The sequence below is a fragment of the Galeopterus variegatus genome, unplaced genomic scaffold (genome assembly GCF_000696425.1).
Source record: "Galeopterus variegatus unplaced genomic scaffold, G_variegatus-3.0.2 Scaffold3968, whole genome shotgun sequence".
NCBI lineage: Eukaryota > Metazoa > Chordata > Mammalia > Dermoptera > Cynocephalidae > Galeopterus > Galeopterus variegatus.
The window spans coordinates 33,791-47,925 of NW_007730079.1; the positions used below are offsets into that span (position 1 = coordinate 33,791).

At 37.7% G+C, this 14,135-nt stretch overlaps 1 protein-coding gene across 1 annotated transcript in view; it reads right to left on the reverse strand.

Annotated features, from left to right (window-relative positions):
- Positions 1–14,135, reverse strand: part of SLC15A5 (solute carrier family 15, member 5) — a gene marked incomplete at its 3' end in the record, with an annotated part of 67,180 nt that overhangs the window by 19,712 nt on the left and 33,333 nt on the right. The window contains 3 exon segments of the mRNA XM_008586378.1: positions 2,822–3,011; positions 8,124–8,178; positions 8,180–8,342. Of these exon segments, the coding sequence (XP_008584600.1) occupies positions 2,822–3,011; positions 8,124–8,178; positions 8,180–8,342 (408 nt within the window).

Consider the following 14,135-nt stretch of genomic DNA (forward strand, 5'->3'; position numbering starts at 1 on the left):
AATAAATCACAGAAGGGCCTCTATAATCGAGGATAATAAAATAAGTGAGTTTATTCATTAACCAAAAGCAAACCCATCCCATGATGTCATGTGGAGTGATCTTGTTGATGGATTTGATAACAGGAAGCACACACACTACAGTGCAACTTCTATAAACAGAGAAACAGCAAAAAGTATGTATAACTACAAGACTGTATGGTCTCCACAGATCTTTAAAAAGGAGAAATTAAGAATAAGAACAGGTTAACCAAGAGAAGAGAATCTTCTATATGCCTGATCTTGACTATTTCAATGGAATTATTTCTCAAGTAGAGGATACGACATTGGGTTACCACTGAATGATATTTCCTAAGAGTTTCAAGCTCTTTTTGCTTTCTGTTTATACTGATTAAACCATTAAATGTGTCTCCTGCAAAAGATGGCTCATGATAATAGCTAACACTTATACAGTTTTTTTTTTTTTCTTTTTTTTCTTTTTTTACTGGCCGGTAACGGGATTGCAACCCTCGGTGTCGCGCCCGCACCGCGCTCAGCCAGTGAGCAGGAACCGGTCTCCACATGGGATCCGAACCCTCGGTGGGAGCGCTGCCGCGCTCCCAAGCGGCGCACTCTCCAGTGCGCCACCGGGCCGGCCCTATACTTTTTTACTGACCGGTAACGGGATCACAACCCTTGGTGTTGCGCCCGCACCGAGCTCAGCCAGTGAGCGGGAACCGGTCTCCACATGGGATCCGAACCCTCGGTGGGAGCGCTGCCGCGCTCCCAAGCGGCGCACTCTCCAGTGCGCCACCGGGCCGGCCCTATACAGTTTTCACTATGTGTTAGAACTATGTTCTGGGCACTGTCGTCATCCTGAGTGATTGCGAAAGTCTTACAGAACAAAGGGACCCAAGACTTATCTAAGGGACTCCCCTCAATGGAAAAAGTAACCAAACTAAAGACAGGAAATGTTAGGTGACTTTTTCAAGGTCACCCAGTAGCAGTTCAGTGGCAGAGGAGGGGCTAAGATCCAGATCTCTGATTCTTAGGTTGAAACTGATTTTACTGTGTCAGCACTTGTCCTCTTGTTCCATGACTGTGCCTCAGGGAACAGAGTCAGGCACAGTGTGATCAGAATGGACTTCATTACCAAAAGAAAACACACAAATGGCTACCAGTTACATGAAAAAATGCTCAACATAACTAATCATCAGGGAAATGCAAATCAAAACCTCAATGAGATAGCACCTCACTCCAGTTAGAATGGCTCTTACTAAAAAGACAAAAGATAACAACTGCAGGTGAGGATGTGGAAAAATGGAAACCCTTATATGCTATGAGTCGAATGTAAATTAGTACAGCCATTATGGAAAACAGTATGAAGTTTCATCAAAAAAATTAAAAATAGAACTACCAAATAATTCAGCAATCCCAGAAATCAATACTTCTAAGAGATAGTTGTATTCCCATGTTTATTGCTGCACTATTCACAGTAGCCAAGATGTGGAATTAATCTAAGTGCCCGTCAATGGATGAATGGATAAAGAAAATGTGATATATGTAATAAACGGAATACTACTCACCCATTAATGATAACAAAATCCTGTCATTTGCAACAACATGGATGAACCTGGAGGACACTATGTTAAGTGAAATAAGCCAGACACATACTGAATATTCTCACTCATATGAAGAGCCTAAAAAACTTGATCTCATAGAAGCAGTGAATAGAACGGTGGTTTACAGAGTGGGGAGGGTAAGGGAAGGTGGAGGCAGGTGGGGAGAGGTTGGTCAATGGGTACAAAGTTACAGCCAGAAAGAAAGAATAAGTCCTGGTGTCCTGTTGAACAGTAGGGTGTATATAGTCAACAACAAGGTATTGTGGGTCTCAAAATAACTAGGGAGAAAATTTTGAATGTTCCCACCACAAAAAAATGATAAATGTTTGAGATGATGATTTGCTTCGATCATTACACAGTGTATACATGTATCAAAACATCACATTGTACCCTGAAAATATGTACAATCATTATGTGTCAATTGTACATATTTACAGGGTACAATCTGGTCCTAATTATTATGTGTCAATTAAAAATAAAAATATAAAAAAATGCAGATGGCTCACCATAAAAATGATAAATATATAACATAATGCATATATTCATTAGTTTGATTTAGCCATTTCACAATGTATATGTTTCAAAACATCACTGTACATAATAAATATATATAATTTTTATTTGTCAATTAAAATTAATTTTTGAACGAGGAAAAAAGAAATATGGATGGGTACAAAAAATGAGCTTCAGTTTCTTATCTCCCTTTTCAATTAGAGTAATTTTATTTTATGGTCTATTGCTCATGTTCTCTGTAAGGTATCTTAAATTGTTTTCACTTTTTAAAATGTTTGAAAATCATTTCTACACACCTCATTATTTGAAGAAATACTGTATTGAAGCTATGAATCACAATATTAATTTTTTAATACATTTTATGACTGATTCTGAAATTAAAATTATTTTGGGGGATTCATTAACTGCTCATTTTTAAGAACATATTTAGCATTGACATAAGAGTAAGGACTGCCTTACTTGAAGAAGGATAGGCCATTTGGTGCTGGAAATTTCACCATCTCATTATGTCAGGAGGCATAAAAAGATGGGAAGAAGATGGGACATTACTGTCTGGTGAGAGAACTGGGGAGCTGGAGGTTGTCATTCACAAATTTACCTTCTTTCCATTTGTGAAAATCCAACGCAGGATCACAGAACTAGTGTAGGTGCCAGCAGAGTATTTTTTTCAAAAAAGTTGCAAACAATTCACTTGAAACGGTGAGTTGTACTTACTAATGCAGTTGACAGAAATGGTCCAGCTCTTTTAGAGGGAAAGAGGCAGGTGCTGAAATATTCCATAAAAGTAGTGAGGATTGACAGTGATAGGACACTGATGGCATTCATGACTGAGGTTGGCAGAAGAGATCCATCCGAATTCAGGCTGGAATTCATGGTCTGCAGATAATATCCTGAAGAAATCTGTATTCAAGGGAGGAGGCAGCCATGCATTGAGGCAGTGGTTTAACCTTGAGGAGAGCATCCTGCGCCGGGTTCCTTCCCTGTCGCTGCCCCTCTGTGATAGATGAGCTGGACACTCCCCAGCTTTTCAAGATCCCAGTTATGAGCTGATAAAGCATCTTCTTTTGTGGTAGTAAGAGTTCTGTTTAGTCTATTGACCATAGTATTGCTTCTTTATGGAGGATTCTTTTGTCATTTAGTCTATCTTAATTTTCCTATGGAAAGCAGTGGTGGCCCTAATTTTGTGCTTAAGATGACACAAAAGAAATCAAATAACTTAAGTTCTGCACATGAACAAAGTGACTTTTTTCCCACATACATTAAAGCAAAAACCAGTAGAAAGTATTAAGGATGTCTGTTTTCACCCTGATGAGGAAAAAAAAAAAAAAAATGGGGCTAGATTTTTAGAATAACTTTTAGTTTGGTGTCAAAATAAATAGGAATGATTTTTTTTCCTAAAAAGAGGGGACCAATGTGGACCCATATTACTTATTGTAGGCTGTCTTTGTGGGCTCCCTGGATTGACCTTGTTTCTAATGTAAGCCAAGTAACAGGACGGAAAAAGAGATAAAACCTACAGTGTCTGTGTCTTTATTTAGTTTAATTTTATTTATTTATTTTGGCAGCTGGCTGGTACAAGGATCAAGCCCTGGACCTTGCTGTTATGAGCACCACACTAACCAATTGAGCTAACCAGCCAGCCCCCTTATTTTAAACTAGTTGTGTGAAAGTAGTGGACCACAAAGGGAACTATATGAAAATGTTTTCCTTAATAGAGTAAAAAATAGGAAATTTTAAAAAGACCCTCTGCCTACCTCAAACCATCAATGTATTGATAGAATTTCTGTATTTTTAAAATAATCCCAATGCTAATTAAAACCCTAATGCTATCTTGGAGCCTCTTTGTGTATTCCAAACTTCTTGGTAGGTTATAATGTCAAAACAGAGGCCTGGTGTCACGTGAAAGGAGGCATCTCCTCCCTTTTCTAGTTCATGAGCTTTGCTACAATCACCACATCTTCATCATTATCATTAGCAGCATATGGCATTTCTCTGATTCCCTGTGGCATGCAAAGCTACTGAGTGGCCTGGAGAGAAAGTCAACCAAGTCCTCTTGAGGAGTGGATTTTCCAAACTATTTTTCTTACAGTTGAAGAACTGCATTAGGATCCGTGCCCTCCCACCAACCCGGGGAGCAGCCCTCCTCAAACGTGCAGATGACAACTTCCCAGGTGAAACCTCACCAACTCCTTCTCTATAATCAATTGTACAATTTGAGAGGGGATAAGGAGGATCAGAGTCAGGGAGTTAGGACAGCTGTAAAAAGATCCTATTGCTTTGTTACCTGCCTAAATACAGGGAAGAACTATATTTTCACTGAGATTCTTTCTATCTATTTAAAACAGGTCCTGGTAATAATTGACCTTCCAATCTTTTGTTTGACCCTTAGGATAGTAAACAAGGGTTGCTTTGGTTGGGTACAGATGGCAGGAGTGAAGGAAGCATTAGCTAGTTCTGTCCTTTAATAAAATATCGAAGCCCATATTCCCCAATCAGAGGGAAATGATGTGTTTTTTGTTTGTTTGTTTTAAAAAAATTGCTGTCAGAAGAACAATACTAAGACTGAAAGGTTCCCAGCACAACTTGGAAGTTTCTGTTACTGATTTCAAATGAGAATTATTGTTGATAGGAATAAAGTTATTATCGGCATGAATCACAGACACAGAAACCTGTTAACTTAATAATGTGGCGAACGTACTATTAATCTTTAGTGAAGCAATGTTAATATATTGCCTAATCTAAGAAAAGGCTCCAGTGTCTGGAAAGCTTGAAATCATTTCTGCTTCTGCCTCAAGTTCTAAAATCATCCCTTTTAAAATTTTAAAGACTTTTATTTCATACAAGCCTATGAGTATTCAGAAATAATTGCTGTCAATAGAGATTCATTTTCACCTTTGAGTGGCCAGTAATGTCAAATGGCAACCTCATTGGCCTTAATATCAACATATTTTAAATGTATGTCTTGGAATTGAAGGTCAATAATGGCTACTAAATTTAAAATATGGAATTCTATGATGTTTTATTCTTTGTACTGGTATTATTTCATCTGGGGGCAAAAATTCAGTCATAGCCTATCTCACTGGAAGTTTCCTCGGCCTCCCTGGAGAAGTTTCTAGCATAACATTATGGTATATAACTTTGGAACCTGCATAGTCCGTATCAGGGGTTTTTAACCCAGGGCAAGAGAGGCATTGTGGGTAATAGCAATCATGGGCCTTGATACCAGCCCTGAGGTAGGATGACCCTGAGCAAGTTGCAAGTTACTCAGTAACTTAGTGTCTCTGAGCTCCAGATTTAGGATGATAGTAACAGCCATGTAGGCTTGCTGTAGGGATTAAATTAGATGCTTTGATGCCACATTTTAGAAGCTATGACACATAATAGCTGATGAAGTTTGGATGTGTTGTCCCCTCCAAAACTCATGTGGAAATCTGATCCCCAATGTGGCAGTGCTGGAAACTGATTGAGTCATGGGGGCGGATCCCTCATGAATGGATTAATGCTCTCCCTTGGGGAGGGGGGATTAATGAGTGAGTTCTCGCTCTATTAGTTCCCACGAGAGCTCATTGTTTAAAAAGACCCTGGCACCTTCTCTCTCTCTCTTGCTTCCTCTCACCATGTGATCTGCTTGTATCCGTCGGCTCCCTGCCACTTTCTACCATGAGTAGAAGCAGCCTGAGGCCCACACCAGATGCAGCTGTCCCAGAATCGTAAGCCAAATAAACCTCTGTCCTTTATAAATTACCCGAGAGCTCCTTGCTTAAAAAGACCCTGGCACCTTCTCTCTCTCTCTTGCTTCCTCTCACCATGTGATCTGCTTGTATCCGTCGGCTCCCTGCCACTTTCTACCATGAGTAGAAGCAGCCTGAGGCCCACACCAGATGCAGCTGTCCCAGAATCGTAAGCCAAATAAACCTCTGTCCTTTATAAATTACCCAGTCTCAGGTAATTCTGTTATAGCAATACAAAACAGACTAAAACAATAGGTGATCAATAAGTATTAGTTTTTATTCTTTGTAATAAACTGGGTGTCTAGATTTGGTAATATGCTTAAAAATACTTTATCAAAATTTATTGTAATTTATGTTAAATTAAAAAAAATGATAGTTTGCAGAGAAGGCTCAAACTTAGTGGAAAGAAAGATTAGGTGTCACTGTACTATGAAGATAAGGAATCAGTAATCTGTGTTATTTTCTCAGTAGGTTTTGAGGCTAGCTAGGGACCATTTAATTTTATTCTTGATTTCTCCATTCTAAGATATTCTTATGATATTAATGTTCTTATGATATTATACCCCACATATATATGGGTAATATTTCTGCTGTACTTTATTTTTGTGCCTGCTGCTATTGTAGAGGAAGAGGGAGGTTGAATCTCCTGAATTAGACTAGCTTTGATGCATTCTGAAGACCAGGCATCAGCAAACCCTTCTGTAAAGGGCCCGATAGGAAATATGTCCACACTTGGGTTCTGTGGCAACTCCTCAACTCCGTTGTTTTCATGCATAAGCAGACACAGACGTGACAAACCAATGAGTGTGGCTATGTTCTGATGTTCTGAGAAAACTTTATTTATGGTCACTGTAATTTAAATTTCATGTAATTTTCATGTGTTACAGCATTTTATTTTTCTTTTGAATTTTTTCAGCCAGGTAGAAACCTTCTTAGCTTGAGGGATGTACAAAAATAGGCAGTGGAGTGAATTTGGCCTGCAGGCAATAGTTTGCTGGCCCTGGTTTAGAGGAGCAGGCATGTACTGAGAGTCAGAGGGTAGATTCTGCTTTTCCTTTTATTACTGTTAGCTCTGACCTGCCCTCCACCCCAAAAAATAATCACTTAATTTTTCTTTTTTTTTTTTTCGTTAAATTTTTATTTTGTCAATATACACTGTATATGATTACCTTTCCGTTTGCTTGTTGTAACAACTTCATAAAAGTATAGTTGTTATATCTTCTTCCCCACCCCCCCGGTTTTTTTGTGTGTGTGTATGTGGGTGAATTAATTTGTTTGTTTATCACTTAATTTTTCTTTTTTTTTTTTTCGTTAAATTTTTTTTTTGTCAATATACACTGTATATGATTACCTTTCCGTTTGCTTGTTGTAACAACTTCATAAAAGTATAGTTGTTATATCTTCTTCCCCACCCCCCCGGTTTTTTTGTGTGTGTGTATGTGGGTGAATTAATTTGTTTGTTTATCACTTAATTTTTCTAAGCCTGTTTCCTCTTCAACAAATGAAGTGGTTGAGAGGTTAATCTGTAAGTGTCTTTACAACTCAATTGTTCTATGATTTATAAATATAACTCACTCATTAGCCTTCTAAATTCCAAGTTGAGGTTTAGCAATGAAGGAAGTCTCAAATTTGTTCAAAGACTTTTATAATCACTTATTTTTCTCCATAAATAAGTTAGTCTTTGACCATAACCACATGTAAAACATTTTAAAATCACATTTATCTATAAAAGATACTTTGGGCTTAGTGTTTTCCCTCTGATTTCCTCAGAGCATAGTAGCTGACTCTCCATGGTACTAATAGAGAGGGTGGAGAGAGAGAGAGTCATTTGCTCATTAGTACTTATACTTAAGCGTACAGTGGAGGTGGTACTCAAATCAGTCAATTTAGCTACTTGTTAGTACTACACTTTAAAGGTTTAATGAGGGAAGAAAGCAAAACCTTTGGCTTTTAAGGACGTTTAGTAATTGCCTATAGATTGGATACTTTTGTGTGCTGTATGCCTTATGACTATGCATTTGGAAGTATTGTCTGCACCTGTGGACAGACATTTTAGTTCTACAAAAGAAACACATGCCCAGGGTCTCCTCAGGTATGCTGCTGCCTGACCCCACTTAGCTCCTGAAATCAGAGCCTGTAATGATTAGAAGCTTTTGTGGAATAACTGCCTGAGGAAGTGTATAAAAAGCACTTGTTGGGGTGAAAATACATGTTTACTTGTCATGCTAACATGCAATCACTTTGCTGTTGTTGGGGTGGTATTTTTATTGCTTTTCCTTACCTGCATCATACACATTCTGTATAGGAGCTGAAAGATGAAGAGAGGGAAAAAGGGAAAAAAATTCTGTGTCTTCCACGTGGATCTCTGTTCAGCAGCCACCATTTTTTCCCTTGGTGTGGTCTAACCAGCTTGCCACATCTCTGCCAAGATGGCAATGTTTCAGGTGGCATGTTTTCAGGGCATTGACAAGCACCCCAAAAGTAATCAGGAGGGAGCAGCCTGCAAATAATTGGAGACATCATATATTAGTATAGGCATCATTCTCCAATTTTCCAAAATGCCAGTCAGAAAGACACAACTGCAGGGATGAAGGGCAGTAAAGTGGCTGAGAAGGTTTTAGCACCCAAGGGGTTGGATTCAAAGGAACAAGCTTCTGACAAGGATTCTGGCATCCTGATGACCAGCCCAGGGTGGTGCCTGACAGCTGATGTAAAAAATGAAAAAGGGAAGATCAATGGGAACATATTAAAAAGGGAAGAAAGGTGACAAAATAAAACACCAAAGTCAAAGATTTCAGAATCTCTCAGAAGTCCCTGACTTTAACTCATTAATGAATAAGGTAACCTGAACTTACTTTTACATCCTTAACACAAAGAACTAGTACTATGTATTTTTTTTTTTAGCATAAATCATTATATGAATATTCCTCACCTTACTTGGCAGGTGGAGGGTGATTTCTTATTTTGACATGGAGATGAAGGGAAATGTCTTTTCTGCTTTGACTTTATCCTTGCATTTCAGACATAAAGTTAAACTTTGAACTCTTTAAATGAATTTATACATGTTGATAGTGTCACTAAAAGTTCAGATTGGATTAGTTGGCTTTTGACTTTTCTAGTAGTTTCCTCTGGGTTTATATGGCTGTCGCTTTAGCATCAGAAGCATTTTATTGCTTCAGATGTTAGCAGTCACTTTCTGCTAGTGATTTGCAACCTCATTGTTGCTTCTTTTATGATCTTTCAGATTCCACCTTTTCTTTAACTCCATTAGGACATCTGATACAATGACAGATAAGAGACTCCCGTTTAGTTAGCAGTTCAGCTGTGCCATCATGATCATTACAATTTTTCATAGCACTCCTTTTGACCAGATAAATCCTTCCACAAATTATACAGACACCAAATCATGGTTGCAGGATAAATGGCATAATAAAAATGAAAACGTTTGAGTTTCTCTGAAGAAGGCTGCTATAGAAACTCAAAGTATAGTTTGATTGTCATTTTGATTGTGTTCAAGTTCCCTATAATAAAATTCTAGATGAAATACGTTCTAACCAAATTCATTTAAATGCCATAGAATATTGGTTTTGTATTTAAATAAAGAATATTTATTAATATTTCTTTTTATGGTTATAAAGCAGTTATATTGATTTGATCTGGTCTTTTCTTTAAGAGTTGTAATAGACCCATTATGTCAGCCTTTGATTAATTGAGGAAGCTGGGGGCCTGGTAATTGAATATGAAGCCTTTCACCTCTAAGACACTGAATCAAATTCAGCCCAAATTGGTAGTGACCAAGAATGATTGGAGCTGTAGCTCTTTGGTGGCCTTCGTGAAGTGTGTTTAGGTCACGCGAAAGTGTGTCGGGATAACTGCTGCCAATAGATAGGCTCATATCTATCGTCAATATTGCCTCTCCTTAGTCACTATTGCCAGACATAGACTAAGGCACAGGGACTGATAAGGCCAAGGGGCACCTATCAGTGGCCAAGGTTTGTGTCTCTTAGGAAAGAAAGAAGTAATAGGGACAGTTCTTTATTGTTGCTGAAAAAACTGCTCTGTTATGAGACTTTCCTACCTATTTCAATTAGTTTACTTAATGTTTAAGAAAGATGACAACCGAGAATGTGTTGATGAACAGTCTAGAAACTAAATCTGAACAGGCCTGGACTAGGAGGCTTAACTTCCTGAAATTTCCTTACAATTTTGTCTCTGTTTCTCACCAGCCTGTTCTCTGCTCCAGTCTTGCAAAAGAGTGCTGTGAGGTAGTGCAGTTATGATTAGCATTGATCCAAATTACTCTATACTTTCAAATAGGCTTTATTATAAAATGATAACTATTTGCAGGATGCAAGACTATTTCCAAACATATTTTTCCCAATTTCCCCCCAATTTTTAAAATTCAGACACTTGAATATAATGTTTTAAACTCATTATCTCTTTTTTTATATATAAACAAATTACTACTTGTTGAGAGATAAATTGATACCTGCAATATTATTAAATAATTAAGTATCACTGTTCTATTATTGCTAGGGAGAGGTAGCTTAGATTAGTGCTTCTCAAACTAACTGTGTTAAATCAGTTTTTAAAAAATTTCTCAACGATCATAATTAATACATTTGCAAATACAAAAAAAATAAAATACCTAAAAAATAAAATAAAATACACAAAGACATAAAAAATATAAGCTCTGACATTTTTATTATTAGATTAATCAGATATAAAGTGGAAATTTCCATAAATATTTCTATGTGTTTTCTCTCAGTGTGGGCATTTATTTTGTTGCATATCTATAACAAACAGTTCATAGATCAGCACTGCTCCATGGACCAGGCTTCAATTGAATATAAACTTTGAAAAATGAATTTATTTAAACAGATAAAATTATATCTGATATAGTGATATGAAGCAACAGAAAAAAATGGTCAAAAAACAAGTAACAAGTATGAATAGGGTCTAAAACTCTGGTTAGCACAGCAAGTACACATAATTGATGCCAAAGAAATGTGAATGCAACCATTCATTTATTCAACATATTTATTGAGTATCAGCTATGAGCCAGGGACAGTTCTAGGCCCTGGGAATATAATACTGGACAAGACCCATAGCCTCCTAATTCTTCCTTGTGTGGGGGAGACACTATAAGCAGGAAAGTATTAGGCAAGTTCTGTGATGAAAACTAAATATGATGCTATGATAGATGCCCATGGTGGGGTAAGGTGTAGAGGGGACCTCCTAAAGCATTGACACGGAGCTGAGGTCTGAATGACTGGAAGTGGGCAAGAAGTCCTAGAGAAAACATATGCCAGGCATGTCATGAAGTAGAATGAGCTGGGAGAGGTTCAGGCATAGTAAAGGCCAGTGAGGCAGCAGCTCAGTTGGAGAAAAGAAATGGGAGAAGAGGTCTAAGGGGTAGTAAGAGGTCAGACCACACAGGCCAAGGGAAGGAGCTTGAGGTTTTTTCTTAGTATTGTGGGACACCATTAAGAAGTATTAAGCATAGCAGGGATATTATATGATGTAGATTTTTAAAACGTTACTTTGGAACCCTGGTAGCTGTGAGGATAATGGATTTTAGGGGACAAGAGAGAGTACTAGGGGACAGGCAAGAGACAGTGGTGACTTGGACTAGAATAGAGTAACAGTGAACAGAAGTGAGCAGAATGGGATGTATTTTTGAAAAATCAATAGAACTTTCTGATGGGGTAAAGAATTGGAAATATTTGAGCGAATACTTTTTTTCTCCTTATACAACTAGGAGTTGGTGACTCGTATTGAGAGGGAGAACACAAGTTACAAGCTGGTTTGCAGTTAGGTGAATCAGGAGTTGAGTTTTGGTCAGGTTAAGTTTGAGAAATTATTAGATAAATAAGTCAACACGTCAAACAGGAAGTAGGATATATGTTTTTCGAGGTCAATCTGAAATCGAGGAGTGGTCAATATGATATTGAGTTTTTGGTGTATAGATGACATTAAAAGCCATGGAACTAGAGATTACATAAGGAAAGAGAGTGGGTAGAGAAGAGATGGGGGTCTCTGGATTGAATCCTAGGGCTCCAGATCAGTTAGCAACTTATCACAGGAAAAGAGTTAGTCAAGGAGACTGAGACGAGGTAGACAACGTGCTAGATGCGTTGTAAGTGAGAGGGAATGAGGGCAGGAAAGTAGTAACCTAAATTGATCAGATGGACTGAGAGGGAGCCAATAAGCCAGTTAGGGAGTGCAATAAAAGAACCGTGTAGTAATCTGTCTACCCAAGGGGAGTGGCAGGTGTCCTACGAAACCGCAGTTACACTAAATGTTAGGATGCATATCCTGTTGAAAACATCACGTTTAAACATAATACCACCTGCTTGGATTAATCCCTTAGATTTAATAGAGAACTCATGCCTTCTATACAAATAATTTTGGGTGTCATGTAAACTCAGCCTTAAAAAAAATCCATTGTCATTATAACTCTCAAATTGCTTTTCTGCATCAGGAGCAGAAATGGGAAGGAGAAAAAAAACTGGAATGAGAAATTCAACTGAAACTTTTTCTGCATCAGGAGCAGAAATGGGAAGGAGAAAAAAAACTGGAATGAGAAATTCAACTGAGACTTCAAGCAAAAACTGGAATGAGAAATTCAACTGAAACTTCTGGGTTAAATGTGCACGGCAAACACACCAGGCGTGCACATTTTAAAATAAAACAGATGAGCTATTTTAAATGTTTTATTGCAAAACCTAAAGATTGTAGCTATTACTATTTAAAAAAAAAAACTTTTAGAAAGCAATTTTCCTATTCTTTGTACCTTTAAGTCCTCGGTTCTGATGTTCTGCTCCTCTGACCTTGATCTAATCATGAATATCTATGTTACTTAATTACAATAAAAAAAGCCTACATTGCACTCTAGATGGTAGATGCACATTTTTTCTTCTTTGGTCACCTGCCAGTTCTCAAAATTATAGCAGTGGGAAGAAATGCAAATGAAGGCCGTGCTTGACAGCTAAACGTAATGGAATGCATGGTCTACATTTGAAAAGTTACCCTAAAATAAAAGGTAGCATATAAAAAATCATTTCTTTAAGGTCACCTATGGCTTTGAATTACAGCTTTGAGGAATTTCCAATTTAGCCATCAGAGAGGAATAAGCCAAAATAAGGATTATATACTTTGCCAGAGGGAAGACAGAGTTTTACTTCATCGTAGTTGAGTGATCTTATAACTTGGAAATAGTAAGCAAAATAAAATAAAAAACCAGAAACAACCTCCAAATATTCATTTTATAGAGCCACATGTAAAGTAAACCAGTGGTGAACATTTTTTATGCTAATTATACTTTCAGGTAATAAGGTTTTTTCTTGTTAATGTCCAAAGAAATACTACTTTATTACATGTTAGAATATGTAATATATGGACTGTGATAGGCTGGCAGTAAACACAGTTGATTATATAGATCTGTATTACTTGGATAATAATTACTTCTGTATTCAGATGAATATATTTTCAAATAGGAACTTGGTAAGCAAAGAGATGGATGCTAAATAGTTCCATGTCCTCTTGGGCATGTACTGCTAAGTTGGGGTCCAGAGATCCCAAAGCTCTAAGAAACAATGGGCCAAGCCCGTGGCGCACTTGGGAGAGTGCGGCGCTGGGAGCGCAGTGACGCTCCTGCTGCAGGTTCAGATCCTATATAGGGATGGCCGGTGCGCTCACTGGCTGAGCGCGGTGTGGTCGGTCTCAAAAAAAAAAAGGACAAAAAAAAAAAAAAGAAACAAGGGTAGGAGTTCTGTGGGCAATATTTTCAGTGCTTCAATGTGGAGTATACTAACATTTATAAAGCAAATATGTTTCACAGGGCCTAGCCTCCAAAGCCCTGTAGTTTCAGGCATAACCTAATCTTTTAAAATTACATATAGAAATGTTACGTTTGCAAAAGACAGGAAGCTTTCCCCAGGCTAAAGTCTTTGTTGTAGATATAGAATTGTANTTTTGCATCTCCATCATCCCGTGTGAGGCAAAGCAACACTTCACTGCCTCAGTATGTGGTATACTAGAATGAGCTATAGCCCAAGAAAAATTAGGCTTGTGTTCTGTTTCCATTTCAGCTATTTTTCATGAGGTCTTGAGCAAGTCATTTAATTGAATTATGTCTCAGTTTCTGCACTTAGCTCAACAATAATAAACACTGATTGAGCACTTACTATGTTCCATATATTTGTTAGACAGAAGAATTCTAATTGTATTCATAAATAGATCATTTCAAAATGTGTGGCAAATGAAATGGCAAAGATATGATCAGGTGCCA